General features: G+C 34.0%; 1 protein-coding gene across 3 annotated transcripts; it reads right to left on the bottom strand.

Moving 5' to 3' along the window:
• Positions 1 to 214: 214 nt before the first annotated feature.
• On the bottom strand, positions 215 to 14,441 carry LOC141448093 (uncharacterized). Of its 3 annotated transcripts, XR_012454845.1 has the most exons (8): positions 14,227 to 14,441; positions 12,954 to 13,123; positions 12,753 to 12,883; positions 6,735 to 9,055; positions 6,117 to 6,248; positions 5,884 to 6,014; positions 889 to 3,767; positions 215 to 808 (listed from the first exon to the last, which is right to left on the bottom strand). XR_012454845.1 is itself a non-coding variant. In XM_074116169.1 (7 exons), the coding sequence occupies exon 7, from the start codon at positions 3,457 to 3,459 to the stop codon at positions 2,188 to 2,190; it is 1,272 nt and encodes a 423-aa protein (XP_073972270.1). In that variant the 5' UTR covers positions 3,460 to 3,767; positions 5,884 to 6,014; positions 6,117 to 6,248; positions 6,735 to 9,055; positions 12,753 to 12,883; positions 12,954 to 13,123; positions 14,227 to 14,441; the 3' UTR covers positions 215 to 2,187. The 3 variants fall into 3 exon arrangements, 1 of the variants encoding a protein (XP_073972270.1); XM_074116169.1 differs by having other exon boundaries at positions 215 to 3,767; XR_012454846.1 differs by lacking the exons at positions 215 to 808; positions 889 to 3,767; positions 5,884 to 6,014; positions 6,117 to 6,248; positions 6,735 to 9,055 and adding an exon at positions 10,566 to 11,893 and having other exon boundaries at positions 14,227 to 14,385.
• Between the last annotated feature and the right edge of the window lie 1,366 nt (positions 14,442 to 15,807).

Below are 15,807 nucleotides of genomic sequence, written 5' to 3'. Positions count from 1 at the left end.
TTTATTTTTTACCACTTCCATCGCGGTTATATAAGTTAGTCGATCCTGCGAGTGAGTAAGTAAAACATTAAAAACATAGGAAAAATGAAACTTCAAGGAAAAACTGAAGAGTGTGCTCCGTCCCGTTTCCCAATGCAGGTAGTATGTTGGACAATTCCTAGTTAGATTAAATAGTCTTTTTATAAAAAATCTTTATAGCTTTTCCGCATCTTCAAATAATTCATACCCCCATACCTGATAACCATAACAGATAACGGAACGAATTACTGCATCAAAAATTTTATATTTGGCGGATAAGCTAATGAAATTATTTTTAATAAAATTATACCAAACACTGCCGACACAGCGTTTCCCCGCAGCTAATTTCTCCTTTAAATGCAGTTTAAAATTTAAAGTCGAGTTGAGGTTAATGCCTAAATACAATAGTTATAACTTCTCACAACCTCAATCGGCTCTCCATTATATGTCCATCTTTCTCCCACACAGTTTCTTCGCCCAATTTTCCTAAAAAAAATGACGATGTTTGTTTTTGCAAGATTAATACGGAGATTCCAATAATCAGCATATTCGCCGAGCCTCTGAATCATCAATTGGAGAACTTTCGCGTCCTCTGCCAAAAGCACAATGTCATCTGCGTACATTAACGTATTTACTTTAGTCTGGCCAACCATAAGTCCTCCACCAATACTTCCGGGCAAATCAAGTATGAATAAAGCAAAGTGGACTTAACAGACCACCTTGTCTGACTCCCATCTCAGTAGCAAAACTTGAGCAAAGACCACCGTTGCACCATACCGACGCCTCCGTTCTGCAATATAAACTTTTAATAGCGTTTACAAACTTACTAGAAAGACCTAGAGTATATAATTTGTATATAAGTAGGCTTACCATAACTAAGAAGAGCCAAACCGGGACGCAGAGGAGGAAGAGGCTCATTTTCGTTTTGCTTTTCGCTTAATTTGTGTTTTTCATATTTGAAATGCAATCAAAATTATTAAGAACTGAAAACATATTAATAAATGGGCGAGGGGGAACGATCGGCCGGGGTGTCGGTGTTGTTCAAGTTTGACCGGGACGCCGGGACAGGGATCTCAAACCGGGACGTATGGTAAGCCTATACATAAGGGCATTACGGTCAACACTATCGAAGGCGGCCTTAAAGTCAACAAACAAAGCATATACCTTTTTCTTGCGCTGTTTCCATTTTAACTTCATAATATTAACAAGCTGGGCCCAGGGGCCGCCCACCAAATAGATGGGTCGACCAGGTGGAGGAGGATCTGCGGGCGATGGGCGTAAGAAGGTGGAGGGCGAGAGCCCAAGAAAGAGAGGAATGGCAGAGAATAGTGGTGGAGGCCTTGGTCCTTTTAAGGACTGTTGAGCCTTAGAGAAGAAGAATATTAACAAGCGTAAAAATATGATCAATAGCCGAATGACCTTTTCTAAAACCAGCCTGATTAATTCCTTTCCAAAGATTCCTACTTTCCACCCAAGCATTTAATCTTAAAAGCAATAGAGCCGTATAAATCTTACAAACTGAATTTAAAAAAATAATACCTCTGTAGTTACTAGGACACCGCATATCTCCTTTTTTGAAAATTTAGAAAACAATGGACTTGCCAAAACTCGGCGGAACAATACCTCGGTTGTAGTACTCATTAAATACGTGTAATAGGTAATCTTGAAATAATTTAGGTGAATTTTTCAAAAATTCGCTTGGAACTCTATCCGTTCCTGGTGCTTTATTATCTTTGGCCTGGCTCAATAGTTCATCCTGTCAAGACTGGGATCTGACACTGATGGTTCCGCCCATAAAATCGGCAAAGCATCCAAACCCGGATTATACAAACTGATGAAATAATCACGCCAACAACTAGGGGCTATCTCATTACTACGCAGATACGCTTTACTTTTACATTCACTAATTTCAGAATTGGCTACTACCTTTAACTAAACTGATTTGATCACCCGTATTTTTAAAAAACTCTATTTCTTTTCTCTTGCATACAGCTTTGTACAATCGATTTTCTCTTAAATAAGCGACCTTCACAATTGTGGAATTCGTTTTCCTAAATAAATTCAACAGCCTAAAAGATCTATTCCTAGCCTTCAAGCAGTCACCGTCAAACCAGCTATTACGTCTTAAAATTTAAACAATATTCACCATTATTGTCACTCAATACTACATTAATACGGCTTTCCCCTGGTATGAATACTCATATGTCTTCGAAAGTTTCCAAAATATGCGCTACTGAAATTACATTCGCTACATTTGTATGGCTTCTCTCCAGTATGTATTCTCATATGTACTATCAAATTTGCTTTATTTGCTAAACTTGAACCACATTCGTTACATTTATATGGCTTTTCACCGGTTTGTGTCTGCACATGTGTTCGCAAATGTCCAGCTTGAGTAAAACTATCATTACACTCACTGCATTTATATGGCATTTCGCCGGTATGTATTCTCGTATGCTTTGCTAAAGCTGCAACATCTGAACAACTGTATTTACATTCACTACACTTGTATGGTTTTTCACCAGTGTGTATTCTTAAATGAAGGTTAAAACGGCCAATATCACCATAACTGTAGTTACATTCACTACATTTATATGGCTTTTCGCCAGTATGTGTTCTCATGTGAACTTTTATATTTTTAGCAAGTGAACAACTAAAATTGCAAACACTACACTTATAAGGCTTTTCACCAGTATGTGTTCTCATGTGCAATTTTAATGTTCCAGCTTGTGAACAACTGTATTTACACTCACTACATTTATATGGCTTCTCGCCAGTATGTGTTCTCATATGCTTTTTCAAATTTCCAGATATTTTGCAAGAATAATTACATTCATTGCATTTATATGGCTTCTCGCCCGTATGTGTTCTCATATGGCTTTTCAAATTTCCAGATATTTGGCAAGAATAATTACATTGACTGCATTTATAAGGCTTGTCGCCAATGTGTGTTCTCATATGTCTTTTGAAATTTCCAGATGTTTTGCAAGAATAATTACATTCATTGCAATTATAAGGCTTATCGCCAGTATGTGTTCTCATATGGCTTTTCAAGTGTCCGGATTGTTTGCAAGAATAATTACATTCATTGCATTTATAGGGCTTATCGCCAGTATGTGTTCTCATATGCTTTTTCAAATTTCCAGATATTTTGCAAGAATAATTACATTCATTGCATTCATAAGGCTTTTCACCAGTATGTGTTCTCATGTGCAATTTTAATGTTCCAACTTGCGAACAACTGTATTTACACTCACTACATTTGTATGGCTTCTCGCCAGTATGTGTTCTCATATGCCTTTTCAAATTTCCAAATTGTTTGCAAGAATAATCACATTCACTGCATTTATAAGGCTTATCGCCAGTGTGTAATAACATAAGTTTTTCTAAATCAGGTTGTTCACTGGCTTTATGCTTGCAAACAGTATAATTGTATGACATATTGATTAAATGAGTAAAAACGAATAGAAACAGCAACGCCTCAATTGTTTCTTTTAGAGAAGAAACAGGGCTAGGTCACAATTTCGCAATAATTAGTCCAAACTTCTTGTACTTAGAAACCGACTGCTTACTCAAGTTGAGGTTCATTCAATGTTAAATGAAGTCGGACTTAATATCACTTTGTAATCAGAGCACCTAATCTACGCTAATGGTCATCACGCATTTGTTCAGTGAAGTCCTTAAAGTGGCCAGTTCAACAGCAAACAATGAACCATTATGTTATGTTATCCGCAGAGAAAATGTCCAATCTGTAACAGAAAAGCCATAAGTAGTAACAGCCACTCGTATGGAAGTGAGTAGTACTTATTTATTTTTGAGTTTAGGCATTGCGAATATAAAGAATAAATAGGAATGTAAAAATACTTTCTTACTAAGCGATGCATTGCTATCATAAATAGGTTAAAGGTAAAACGCAAATATATAAATGAAATGTCAATCTACAGTTTCATTAAGAGTATGCGACAATCAAATTTTATACATTTGCAAAAGATCTTCTGCGAACATGAAATTAAGAAATTGTGGTCGGTGTGATGCATGGAACTCACAATAACTCTACTTGACCAGAGCTTTTTGTGTTGAATACGTATAATATTCACTAAGTACACAGTATGGTGGGGGGTAACCCTTTATGTTCTAGGGTATGGGTAACCCTTACATATTCCTTTTTCTTTTTTTTACATTTTATTTATTTAAACACATTGAACACAAATTTTAGAAAGAGTGAGAAAAGTTCCTTTTATTTCTTCTTTTGCTGCCATTTTTGTTTCTTTGGAGTCTGTGACTTCCAGGGTAGAGGCTATCTAACAGGGCGTCCACTGGAGGATAAAATACATCGCCCACCAATTCATCCTCGCTTTCATTCGGTTCCTCCACTACATTTTTAACTGCTTCTTCTTCACCCAACTTTTCCTTTTCAAACTCTACTCCCTGAGATTCAATTTGCTCTTTTCTGGCTCCCTCAGATTCTTCTTCTAACATATTTTCTCCTATTAAATTTAGTATTTTCCAAAAATCTCCTATTACGTACGAGCATACTTCCTTCTTGCATTCGAACTTTGCAGGATTTTGGTGTTTCAGCCTTTGATTCTATCTGTCCAGGATACTCTTGCTATTTCTGAACCATTACTCTTTGTTTATTTTGCAGTGCCGGTAATCTTCAAGACCCTGTGTCGTAATACTTATTTTGTAGCTTCTTTTTGTAGGTCCATTTCTTGAGAGAATCTTCAATAGATACTATCTGATGTGTTAGTTTATTGGAGTAAACAGGTAAGTTATCGTTAAGTCTTCTAGACATAAGTAGTTCAGAAGGAGATGGTATGTCACGAATTGGTGTGTTTCGGTATTGTAGTAATGCTAAATACATATCATTATTGTTTCGGTTAGCTTTTTTCAAAATATTTTTAATAGTTTTTATAGCTCTTTCCACCATGCCATTTTATTGGGCATAAGTAGGGCTGGTTACAATATATTTGAAATCCCATTTTTTCGAGAAATATATAAATTATTAAGTCGTAAATTGAGGACCTCCATCAGTAATAATAACATCTGGAATACCATGACGAGCCATTATAGATTTTATATGAGTTATTACAGTTGCGCTATCTAATTGTTGTAGATGAGCTAATCCCACAAATTGTGAAAAATAATCTATGATCAATAAATAATGTCTATTAGCTAAGAAAAATATGTCACAACCTAATTATTGCTATGATCTCCTAGGAATTTGGTGTGGTATCTTGGGTTACACGTTTGCAAAAAATCGTACTGGATTTGATGATTATGATCAGTTATATAGTATTATTATGGTAGGTGAATTCCTTTCATAATGCCGACGCCGTTTTGAGGCCTACTTTTTTGCAATTAATCACAGATTTCTGCATCAATTTTTAAAATAACCCCTATGCATTGTGTACCTTTCGAAAGGTGATTGTATGTAGATGTTTTTCCTGAATAGTGCACGGTTTTTTCATATAAAATGTTTTTGAGAAAAATGAAGTCAAAGTTTTTGGAAAAAATTAGAAACTTGCTATTTCTTATGTTTGGGCCACAATTTGAAGTACTTAATATTATTATTTTGAAATATAAATTAGCTTATTTAAAATGAAATATAACCTTTCTAATGAGCTAATTGAAATTGCTGCAGCTATAAAATAGTTTGAGAAATATAGACAACTGTTTGCTAAAAAGTAGTAGTACCTTGAAAAAACATAAAATTAAAAATATCTACAAAACGGAGCCGAATCGAGTCATAGTTTATATGGAATTTTTTGTTGCAAATGATGCCCAGAACCACTGATCAAGGTCAGGGAAGAAAAAGTTTTGAAATTTGTGACTCTTTTTTCAAAAGACATAGAAGTGTTTTACCTTCTCTATCTTTACTTTGCTGATTGCTTTTTGATATTGAACCAGATTCATAAGATTTTTTGGTTGGCCACTCCTGATAATATTAAACAGAAGTTTAATATTACTCTCGAATATAATCATTTTCCTTAGACCTGAAACACCAATAAAAAAAAAAATTAATACAAAAAGCTAATAAAATTAAATAAGTAAGCCAAGATGGAATATAGAAATAAGTTTAAAATGAAGTGTTTTACCTTCATCTTTGCTTTACGATATTAAACCAGATTCATATTTCTGGGTTAGCTACTCATGATAACACAAATGTTCTGTTTAAGTCTACTCTTGAGTATAATCATTTTCCTTAGTCCTCAAACAGTATGATCTATCTAACAAAAAAACATTTTACTATAATACACGTAATAACAAACATTGTAAAAATTCAACTCTATTTTGAAATAGAGTTGAAAAATTAAATTAAATTATGAAAAATTTGAAAAAAGATTTTTATCAAATAAATTAAGCATGGAAGTTATGTATGGAAGGGATAAAATGCATCTTTGTTATATGGGAGGAATGATAGCCCTAGACTCTAAATTACTGCCAATGAACCATTTTTCGCTTTCTTTGTTTTTTAATATTTACTTAGTTTTACGTAAAAATAAAGTAATTTTCAATTCACAGGAGCTATATTTTCTTTCTACTCGACATTCTGGGGCACCTTTGCTTCCGTGCAAAAAGATAGGTATTTTTGATGTTTACTACCTAATCCAAACATTTAAGAATCAGAAAACAGTAATTGATCACTAGTTGCAAGCAACGCACCATCACACGAACATTTAGAAGTTTTTACTAATGAAGCATGCAATAATTACGTATACTAGATGACTAAATCCTTAGCGAGCTGACAGCAAATTTCCATACTGTTAGTCTTCCAATGAGAAGATGTACATAAGTAAACAACAATTTAGAAGCAAACTAAATAAATTAAGTAACCTAATACTGAACCGTTTTCTTTCCTAAATCTTAACCTTATCCTGAATGGTGTTTGCATTACCCACCGCGTGATGCGCTACCATCTCAGTCACTCTCTCTCTCTCTTGGGAAATTTCATCCAGGCCCCTCATTCCAATCCATCTATTGGCTAGAATTGTGCAGCACTAGGAAAGGATTGCCTCAGAATATTATTGACTTTTACATTACAAACAAATCATACAAACATTACTACACTCGGTCCACGCTTTTTCTATCTCCTTAATAAAACTGACGTAAAATTTTAAAAAGAAAAAATCAGACAAGAAATGTACGTTATAGTGAAAAAATTATAACATCTTCGTGGTTCGTACAGATTCATTAGTTAGATGCTGAGGGGTTTCAAGGCATCTGGTAGACATCTCACTGATGTGGTTTAATGAGTTATCTCTATGTATGGAGCACACGTCCAACGCTTTATAAGACCAAAGAGGAAACATCCATCCATCCATCTTGCGATGGATTATTTAAGGCAGTGGTCTTCAAACTTTCTGAACCATTGGTTCCCCAATGAACTTGTTCATATAAATCGTCGCTTAAAACCTTGCATTATTTTTAAGTTAAATTTTATAAGTACTATTCTTGCATTACATTAACAAAGTAGCAGATTAATCGATTCAAAGTCAGCGTTAATTGTAATTAAAGGTATTTTCCTAGACTCGAGAATTAGCAGATAGTGCCAAGAGCTAGCTGATGTCGCCAAAGCTATGGGTTCCATCACATCCATTGCAAGATATATTGCAGTACGAATAGGAGGCCCGCTTGACGCGACTGAGAGCAGCCCAGCCCAATTCATTATAACAAAGAAAATTTACCGGAAGAAACGATAAGCCACTGAGGAGGCCAGCATCAAACTGTCCTTATACAAAGATACTGCTCCGATTGAACCTGTCAAACATACCTAAGTTATGGTGTTACGGATCAAGTAATAAATCCAGTCGGTATATTAATCAGACATCATAAAGACGTAGTAATTAACTAAGGGAGCTTTATACAGTAAGGTAAAAATCTTTAAAAACTTTGTCGGTACAATAAAGTAGTAATAGTAATAAAATTCACCCAGTAATATAGTATTATCACACTATTATAAAAAAAATTTATAAAACTAAAAAACAGACAAAGATAATAACAACTACGAACATTGATCAGAACTAGTTACAGGGTGCAGCATTTTGTAAAGGCAGGGATAAGTTATGTCTACCTATTCTACAAAATATTAAAATCTTTTGCATTTTATGCAAAACAATTATATTAACCTTAATAATTTTTTTAGATTAGTTAATTATATTCTCTATCTTTGGAATATGATGTAGCTAATCTATTGAGTCGATAGAGGTACTATCATCTTGAGAGCATGTTTCTGCTTCACGTTCCATGAAGTATAAATTATACCTTTGATTGGATCCGTTCTTAGAATGCTTGTTCTTTTTATTAGTGATTTCTTCCATTTAAGGAGATTTGTTTACTAGATCCTTACACAATACGTCCATCACATTTCGGTACGATTTGACTGAATTGTTTGAGTAAAAGTAAAATTTTCTTACACGCTTCTGATCCAATCAGAAACAAAACACACGTTAAAACGGGTACAAGCCATCGAAATACGATTTTCGAAAAGTAAATATTAGGCCAACTCTTAAAACTATATTAACAGTTAGACATGTTCAAGTTATTTGTAATCCTTAATTTAATGTTTAAAATTTGTAATAACGCGACTTAATAAACAGCAACTCTCTTCTGTTAGTTAAAGCTTGGAAATTCATGATACCTCGATTAATAAATACTGATCATGATTAATTGTACGCTATATTTTAATACAAATTCATAAGTTTACTTGAGATCACTAGAAACAATCCTCAGAATAGATTAATTTGTTTGTACAGGATTACTAATCCTTTGCAATTTGGCCGAAGGAATTTTCGATAGTTGTTATAAATAAATAAAAAATGAATACTTTTTGTAAATAATGAATGAATGGTGAGTACAAATAGTAAATAATCCAAGAAATCAAGAATCTCGTAAATACAAAAATAAATAATAATCACTGTAAAGGGATTAGCTTATACTGCATTCAACCGTGGACATCCCTGGTTCGAATCCAATCGTTGATCCTTAGATTTTCTCTTCCTGGAAGCTTCTTACAGCTCACATTCCGGAGTGTTACCTGTAACAAGGGAATACTGTCCGGAGATCGTCACCGAAAAAGCACTGGGCGCTAATAACATTGACGCGCCTTAAATAAAAAGAAACATCACCTTATTTAGAATTGGTCAAAAATATTTTTTTGATGCATAGGTATATACAATTCTTAAAATATGAAAAATATTTATCCAAGAGTAAATGCTTAAAACGAAGAAATATGCTATTGTAAAAGCTCTTCTATAGATAATTTTTAATTTATTCTTTATTTTTAAGTGCATCATTAGTACGCAGTGCCTTTTTCAGCGCACCGCCGGTCTTCAAACAGTGTTTTCTCGTTTCAGCCCTTTTCATCACAGGTCTAAATTGTAAGAGGATCTTGGAAACAGCCAAAGTATAAGGGGAATCAGTTGTACTCAGGATTTCTGCTTGAAAGACCAGTGCACTAATCATTCAGCTAATCTCTGTCCTTTCTTACAAATAAATATGTCATATTTAAATAAATCATTTTGTGTGAATTTTATCGGTACATCAGTCAAAGGTCCGTTTCGAATAAATAGAAACTTTTGTCCACATATTCTGGACGACGAATAATGTGAACAGAGTTCACAAACTACACCAAAAAAATCTATTTTTTAAGATCATCTACCTATAAAAAATTGCAATTTAAGTCTATTAAATAAACTGGTTTCTTCTTAGATAACAAATATTATAAATTCATATGAATATCAAAGAGTTAAAATTTTGAGTTTTTATAGTAATTAACACTTTAATAAAAGGAAGTCCATGGAAGCCTAAATCAAACATGTGTAATATGGATTGCTAGTATGGAGGCTTTCTTAGTATTAATATAAATTATTTCTGTTAATTTAAGCAAGAAGGAGGAGAGCACAGATTATTAAAAAATCCTTAAGAACCAGTTGGGTTTGAGTTAACATTTGTGGCAAAATTGCAAAAACTTCGAGTTCAATGATGGGAGATCGATAACTTGAGAAGTAATGCAAGACTATTCACGTGCTGAAGTCGAAGTTTAATTTTGAAACTATTACTTTCATTGCTGAGATTCTGGGAAAATATTAATTAACTCCAGTGTCATTATTTTCTCACATGCCAGGAGGCCTCCTAGTAACTATTAAGTCAATTTAGGGTTGAAGGGTTACCCTAAATGAAAGCCAAGACATTTAAAATTATTGTTGCAACATAATTAGGTTTCTACTCAGTGGAAATATTGATTAAACCACAATTAAAACACAACATTGCCGAATTAACTCCAAAAATGTCAATACCAAAGTGTATTTGTAACAATAAGCGTTCGCTCACCGCTCCTAGACACCCCGCTATCGTTGTTCATCTAAAAAAAACTAGGTTCAGGATCCACCATTCTAAATATAAACACACTTTTGTGTATTTATTTTCGTCATTATATGATGAACAATGGAGTGAACCCATGTAGTCTAGAGTTTCTCTTTAAATGTAGGAGAAAAGTTATTTAATCTAGTCTCTGAGATGGAAGATCTTAATTGTATTTAGTCTACTCACAATTAAAATTTTTAATCGAGCGTACATTGAAAATATAATTTTGTTTATACGTTTTCGTGGGAGCAGAACCTGGGCGCCTCCTTAGAAAAAGTCTGTGAAAAAGTTTACGCTAAATAGTAATTAAAATGTTACAACTTCACTAATTCAAGCGTGCTCTAACCATGTTCTTTACAACCTAAATTTAAGAGCTGTGTATTTGAAAAAAACCTTATAATTCTCGTAAACATTTGAATTATTTAAATAAAAGTGATAAAGCTTTAGGTTCGACACATTGCCTCACAGCTAATGTGCCAATTCTCCCAGAAATGTTGAAAGGGCGCTTAACAGTTCCAGAAAAGTAAAACGTCCGTTAGATGTACACAGGGCGAGCAAGGATACGATGAATTTCATTGCAGTGTAGAACTGGATGGCAGCAACATAGGAGACCGAAAAAACCTGGCAGAGAGCACTTCATCAGGCCAGCACTCTTTGGCTTGTATCGTCGTCTTGGAGCCGTATAAGTGTAGTGAATGTAATTACAGTTGGATATCGCATGATGCAGAACAGCTATAATTACATTCACTACACTTGTATGACTCGCAGCCAGTATGAATTCACTTTTTTCTTTTTTCAATGACCCATCATAATTACAACTATAATTGCATTTAATACTCTCTTTAAAAGGCTTTCTGCCACAATGTATTCTCAAAAGTCTTCACACGTGTACAGGTCCTGCAAAAGATTAACAGCTTTCTTCTCATTTATAAGACTTTTCGCTTTTTTGTATTCTCATATGTTTTATACGTATCCCAATTCAGTTGAATATACCGAATGGCTCGGTGCCAGAATGTATTCACGTACTTGTTTTCAATGCACGTCACAATGCGTGATCTTGTAAGACAAATGTATGCTCATGTACAGCTGCATGACATACAATGACTCTTTGCCTCATTTTCCATTAGATTTGATTTCTCATATGATAATAAATATTTATTTATCTGGATTTACGCTCAACCCGTTCAGCTGGCAATCGTCGCAAAATAGATTCTGCAAAGATGTGTAAAATATACAGAAATACTTGTGGTGTAGCTATCCCATGAAGTTTATATCGACTGGCTATCTCCTTCAGGACTTTTCCAGCCGTTAATAGAAGACTATCCCATGACCGCTTTGTTGCACTCTCTCTCTCTCTGCAAAATATATTAGGAACTAGTCTGCACTGGGAACCTTCAAAACTGCTGCACAAAAACAAATACGCTGTGATATCCAAATGATGTAAGAGACTCAGTAAGGGCGAGAAAAATTGTACAACTTGTGATTTTGTTCACCAGACCTCTTGTTCCATCTATAACAGAAATACAGTTGGTAGTAACCTTTTTTTATTTTTGCGAGGCTTCCAAAAAAAGTTATAATTATGAAAAGTAAAGAAGTGGCTTTTTGCTCTGGATTTCAGGAACGGCACACATTAGAACATCCAGCTTCCTTACCGAACAAGAGTAATTAAAAATATTTAAATGAAGTACCATTAATTTTTACAAAATAAATGTGTATTGGCTTTGCACTTGATCTCTACCATTACGTGGCGACCTGAGAGATCGTCTTTATGCCCATTTCTCACTCCTGACAGTCCGGCAAACTATCGCAGCAGAATTTCTCTTACTTCAAGATAACTGTAAAGTGTAGAGCACTATTTAATAGTAAGCTGCTATCTATTGAAATAATTAAATAAGTAATACTACGAGTTTGTAAAATATAATTCCGAATAGTGTAGCTCTCTAACTGACATTTCTTCTAGTACTAATTAGTACAGTTAGTAGAGCCTTCTGAAGTTTTAAGACAAATTTAAAACGCGCACAGATTTTATTCCACACGCTAAGAAATGTTCTACCGATGTAGAAGGATGTTTATTCAGTTAGTTTCGTAATTTTAAGTGAATCTACTGAATTGCAGACTGTACATTCTGTGATTATATACCGAACAAAGTTAAGCAGTTACTAGATGATGTGAAAAGTGTTTACCACTACCTTAAATTCTGAGTAGCCCCTGTGCGGCTACTCAAAGTTAAACGACTTTATCTCCATGGTAAATCTCATTTAACCAAGCACAATTCATTAGGCAACTTGATAGATCTGACCTTGGGCGAGTAGCTGTTACTTTGAATTGTAAGTTAATAAGTTTATTTAAATGCTATGAATCACACTCACTTATGGTTCAAAACTGTACTTGGTTAGTGGGATGGATGTGAAGATATCAGATTTTACGAGACTGAAAGGCTGCAGCTTAAGTACAAGTACAGACTGACTGGTCACGCTAAACTCCAAACGGAACACAGAACCTTAAACAAAAACAGACAATTGGAGAGAAGCCATCCAACATTCAATGATGTACAAATGATCGCTGTATACCTAATGCCTGGTTACTCCAGAGCGAATCGAGGGGTGATATGCATTGCAAGAAACGTTGCATCATCATCTGAAAGGACTGCTTCGTGTTTCTATTTAAACTTTATCAATGGTCTCGTACTCAATCCACCTGCCCGTTTGTTGAAAACTGTGACGAAGTTGAGAAGACTGAACTAGGAAAAAAGAAAATAAATAGTCAAATGCGTTACTACTATTTATTAAAATTATAACAATGTTATAAGATGTGTAAAGATCTTAACAATTTATTTGATGATATTATTTCTCAAGTTTTGGAACTTAAGTGACCCTTTAGACAAACTTACTTCTGGTGATTATGATGAATTCAAATAACGTTGGATAGTACGATAGTAAGCTACCATTCGCCTACATTTTTGGCTAATTCTTCGTTGCTTGTGTGAGAACAGTTTTCCTAATTCACCTTGCTTTTTTCTTATCATACTGAGTAATGAACGGATCTAAGCAACAAATAACAGAAATAATTCCAAACACTCCCACTAGGGATTGGTTGTTGGTACTAACCAACAACACATCTCGGCCTAACACAGCCTTCTCTTGAGATTTTGAGGATGGCTTTTTCACACGAAGAGAGGCAAGATTGGAGATTACCATCAAACTAGTGGTGGGACCTAGACATTATTGCTCCCTTAATGACTAGGCTTTCTTGCCCAGACTAATGCATTACAGGTGATCATGGCCTCACCATCAAGGTGACCAACATTCGTCTCACGTTATTTAACGCAGCACCTAAGTAATCAAAGAATGCGAAAAAACTTAGCTAACAGTAATTTCAATGAGTATTCCATCTGCTACAATTTTATGTTTAGCAAAATATCATCGGCATATCATTTTTAATAGGAAAAACCTTGATCTACGAAGCAAGAACTTACATTAAAACTAGCTTCAATTCATATGTGTAAGTATAGCTTAGGAGAATGTATATTCACAACCGAGAGTATATATTAGTGGTAAACCACTTAGCAAGCTAAAGATTAAGGCAGTGTGCAGAATTATTACTGTATCTCCGACTGGTGCTGCTAACAACCTAATCATAGATAAAGAAAAATTCATGAATCGGTTGAATGGATAGGCATCGTTCACTAATACAGAATGTGATTTTCACATTTATAAAGAACCTGGTCCTAATAAAAAAATCCATTTCTATTCCAACATTATTTGTCTAAAACGTCCAATAATTAATTTGTTCAAATATTGAAATACAATATATTATAAAGTGAAATAATAATAGGCAACTTACTGTTAACAGGTAAAGCTGCCTAAGCGAGATGTGTTTGGAAGTTCACACGTTTGAAACAGACAGAAGGTTACAAACGCTCTACTGTGGAGCATTGATGACTAGACTTCTAATTTTAGTTTATAAAAATATTTTTATTGAACCAGCAACAACAACTAAATGTTATTGCAGAAAATTCTAATTTTATACAAATATAAATAATATTTCAAACGAACAATTATGATTTCTTATATTTAAAATTGCAAAAACCGGTAGGTTACTTGAAAGAAAAGAGAAGGAACATCTGTAATGAGGAAATTTAATAAAATATAATAAAACAAAATATACTTTCCCACATTCAATGAATTTACATAATTTCTTTTATGTTTATAAAATTGTTTAATTGCTCACAGATCATAAGGGGGGCCCAATTGTAAACTAGCGCAAGCACAGAGTGGTATTTTTAAATAAAATACCCTAGGATGCTAAAATTAAAATCCCACAAAGTTTAACAATCACATACCTTAACAAATTAGAATTTCAATAAAAAATCAACTTTTTTACTAGTTTTGTAATAATACATTTCAAGAGAAGGGATTAGCTTTGCGGTTAGCGTATTGGATTCCGACGCGGAGGATCCGGGTTCGAATCCAGCTGATGACCATTAGATTTTCTCTTCCAACGAGTTTCTTACAACTCACTGTCCGGTGATAGACAGTCAGTCTGTAACGAGAGAACACTAAACTAAACTAGCCAACCTAACGTGTAATAATATAGGCTAAGCATAAAAATTGAATGATAGATTCAGAAAGCAAAGAATTCCAGTAAAAAAACGAAGATTTTCTATTCCAGACCTTTTTCTGAACCACCACAAAAATATTAGCAAAACTAAGGTGTATAATAAACAATCGGATTAAAGATTAATTGTTAGAAACCTGAAACTAAGAAATCTAAGTAAAACTAGAAAAATATTTTTATATTTCACTCCTTTCAGAACTTCTATACTCAAAACTAGCAGACTAAATGTATAAAATAAATAAAAAAAATTACAATGTTACAAAATTACAAACAGAAAGCAAGGAAAACCCAGCAAAACTAAGGAAGATTTGAAAAATTTCTCTTTTTTTGAAACTCTAGATCCAAAACTGGACGACCTAATTAGAATAATATTCGCCTGGCATAAGAATATAATGTTAGAAACAGCAAGCAAGGAAATTCCAGTAAAAATAAGTAAGATTTGGCTTTTTCCACTTTTTTGTGATCCTCTAGATCCAAAACTGACCATCCCAATGGGTATAATATTCGCCAGGTAAAGGAAAACAATGTTACAAAGGGAAAGTATGGAAATTCCAGTAAAACTAAGGAAAATTTGGCATTTTCCACATTTTTGTGGTCCTCTAGATCCAAAACTGACCAACCTAATGGGTATAATATTCGCCTGGTAAAGGAAAACAATGTTAGAGACAGAAAGTATGGAAATTCCAGTAAAACTAAGGAAGATTTGGCATTTTCCACATTTTTGTGGTCCTCTAGATCCAAAAGTGGCCAGCCTAGAATGTATAATATACATCTGAAAAAAGATAACAATTTTATAGACAGAAATTA

The sequence above is a fragment of the Rhodnius prolixus genome, unplaced genomic scaffold (assembly GCF_049639745.1).
Source record: "Rhodnius prolixus isolate KJV_2025 unplaced genomic scaffold, Rpr scaffold_13, whole genome shotgun sequence".
NCBI classification, from domain to species: Eukaryota; Metazoa; Arthropoda; class Insecta; order Hemiptera; family Reduviidae; genus Rhodnius; species Rhodnius prolixus.
The sequence above is the reverse complement of the archived record's forward strand: the minus strand, read 5'-3'. Positions and strand labels throughout refer to the sequence as shown.

What these genes read in the sequence shown, in the direction of transcription:
- LOC141448093 (XM_074116169.1), bottom strand. Translation starts at nt 3,459, where the DNA reads ATGTCATACAATTATACTGTTTGCAAGCATAAAGCCAGTGAACAACCT.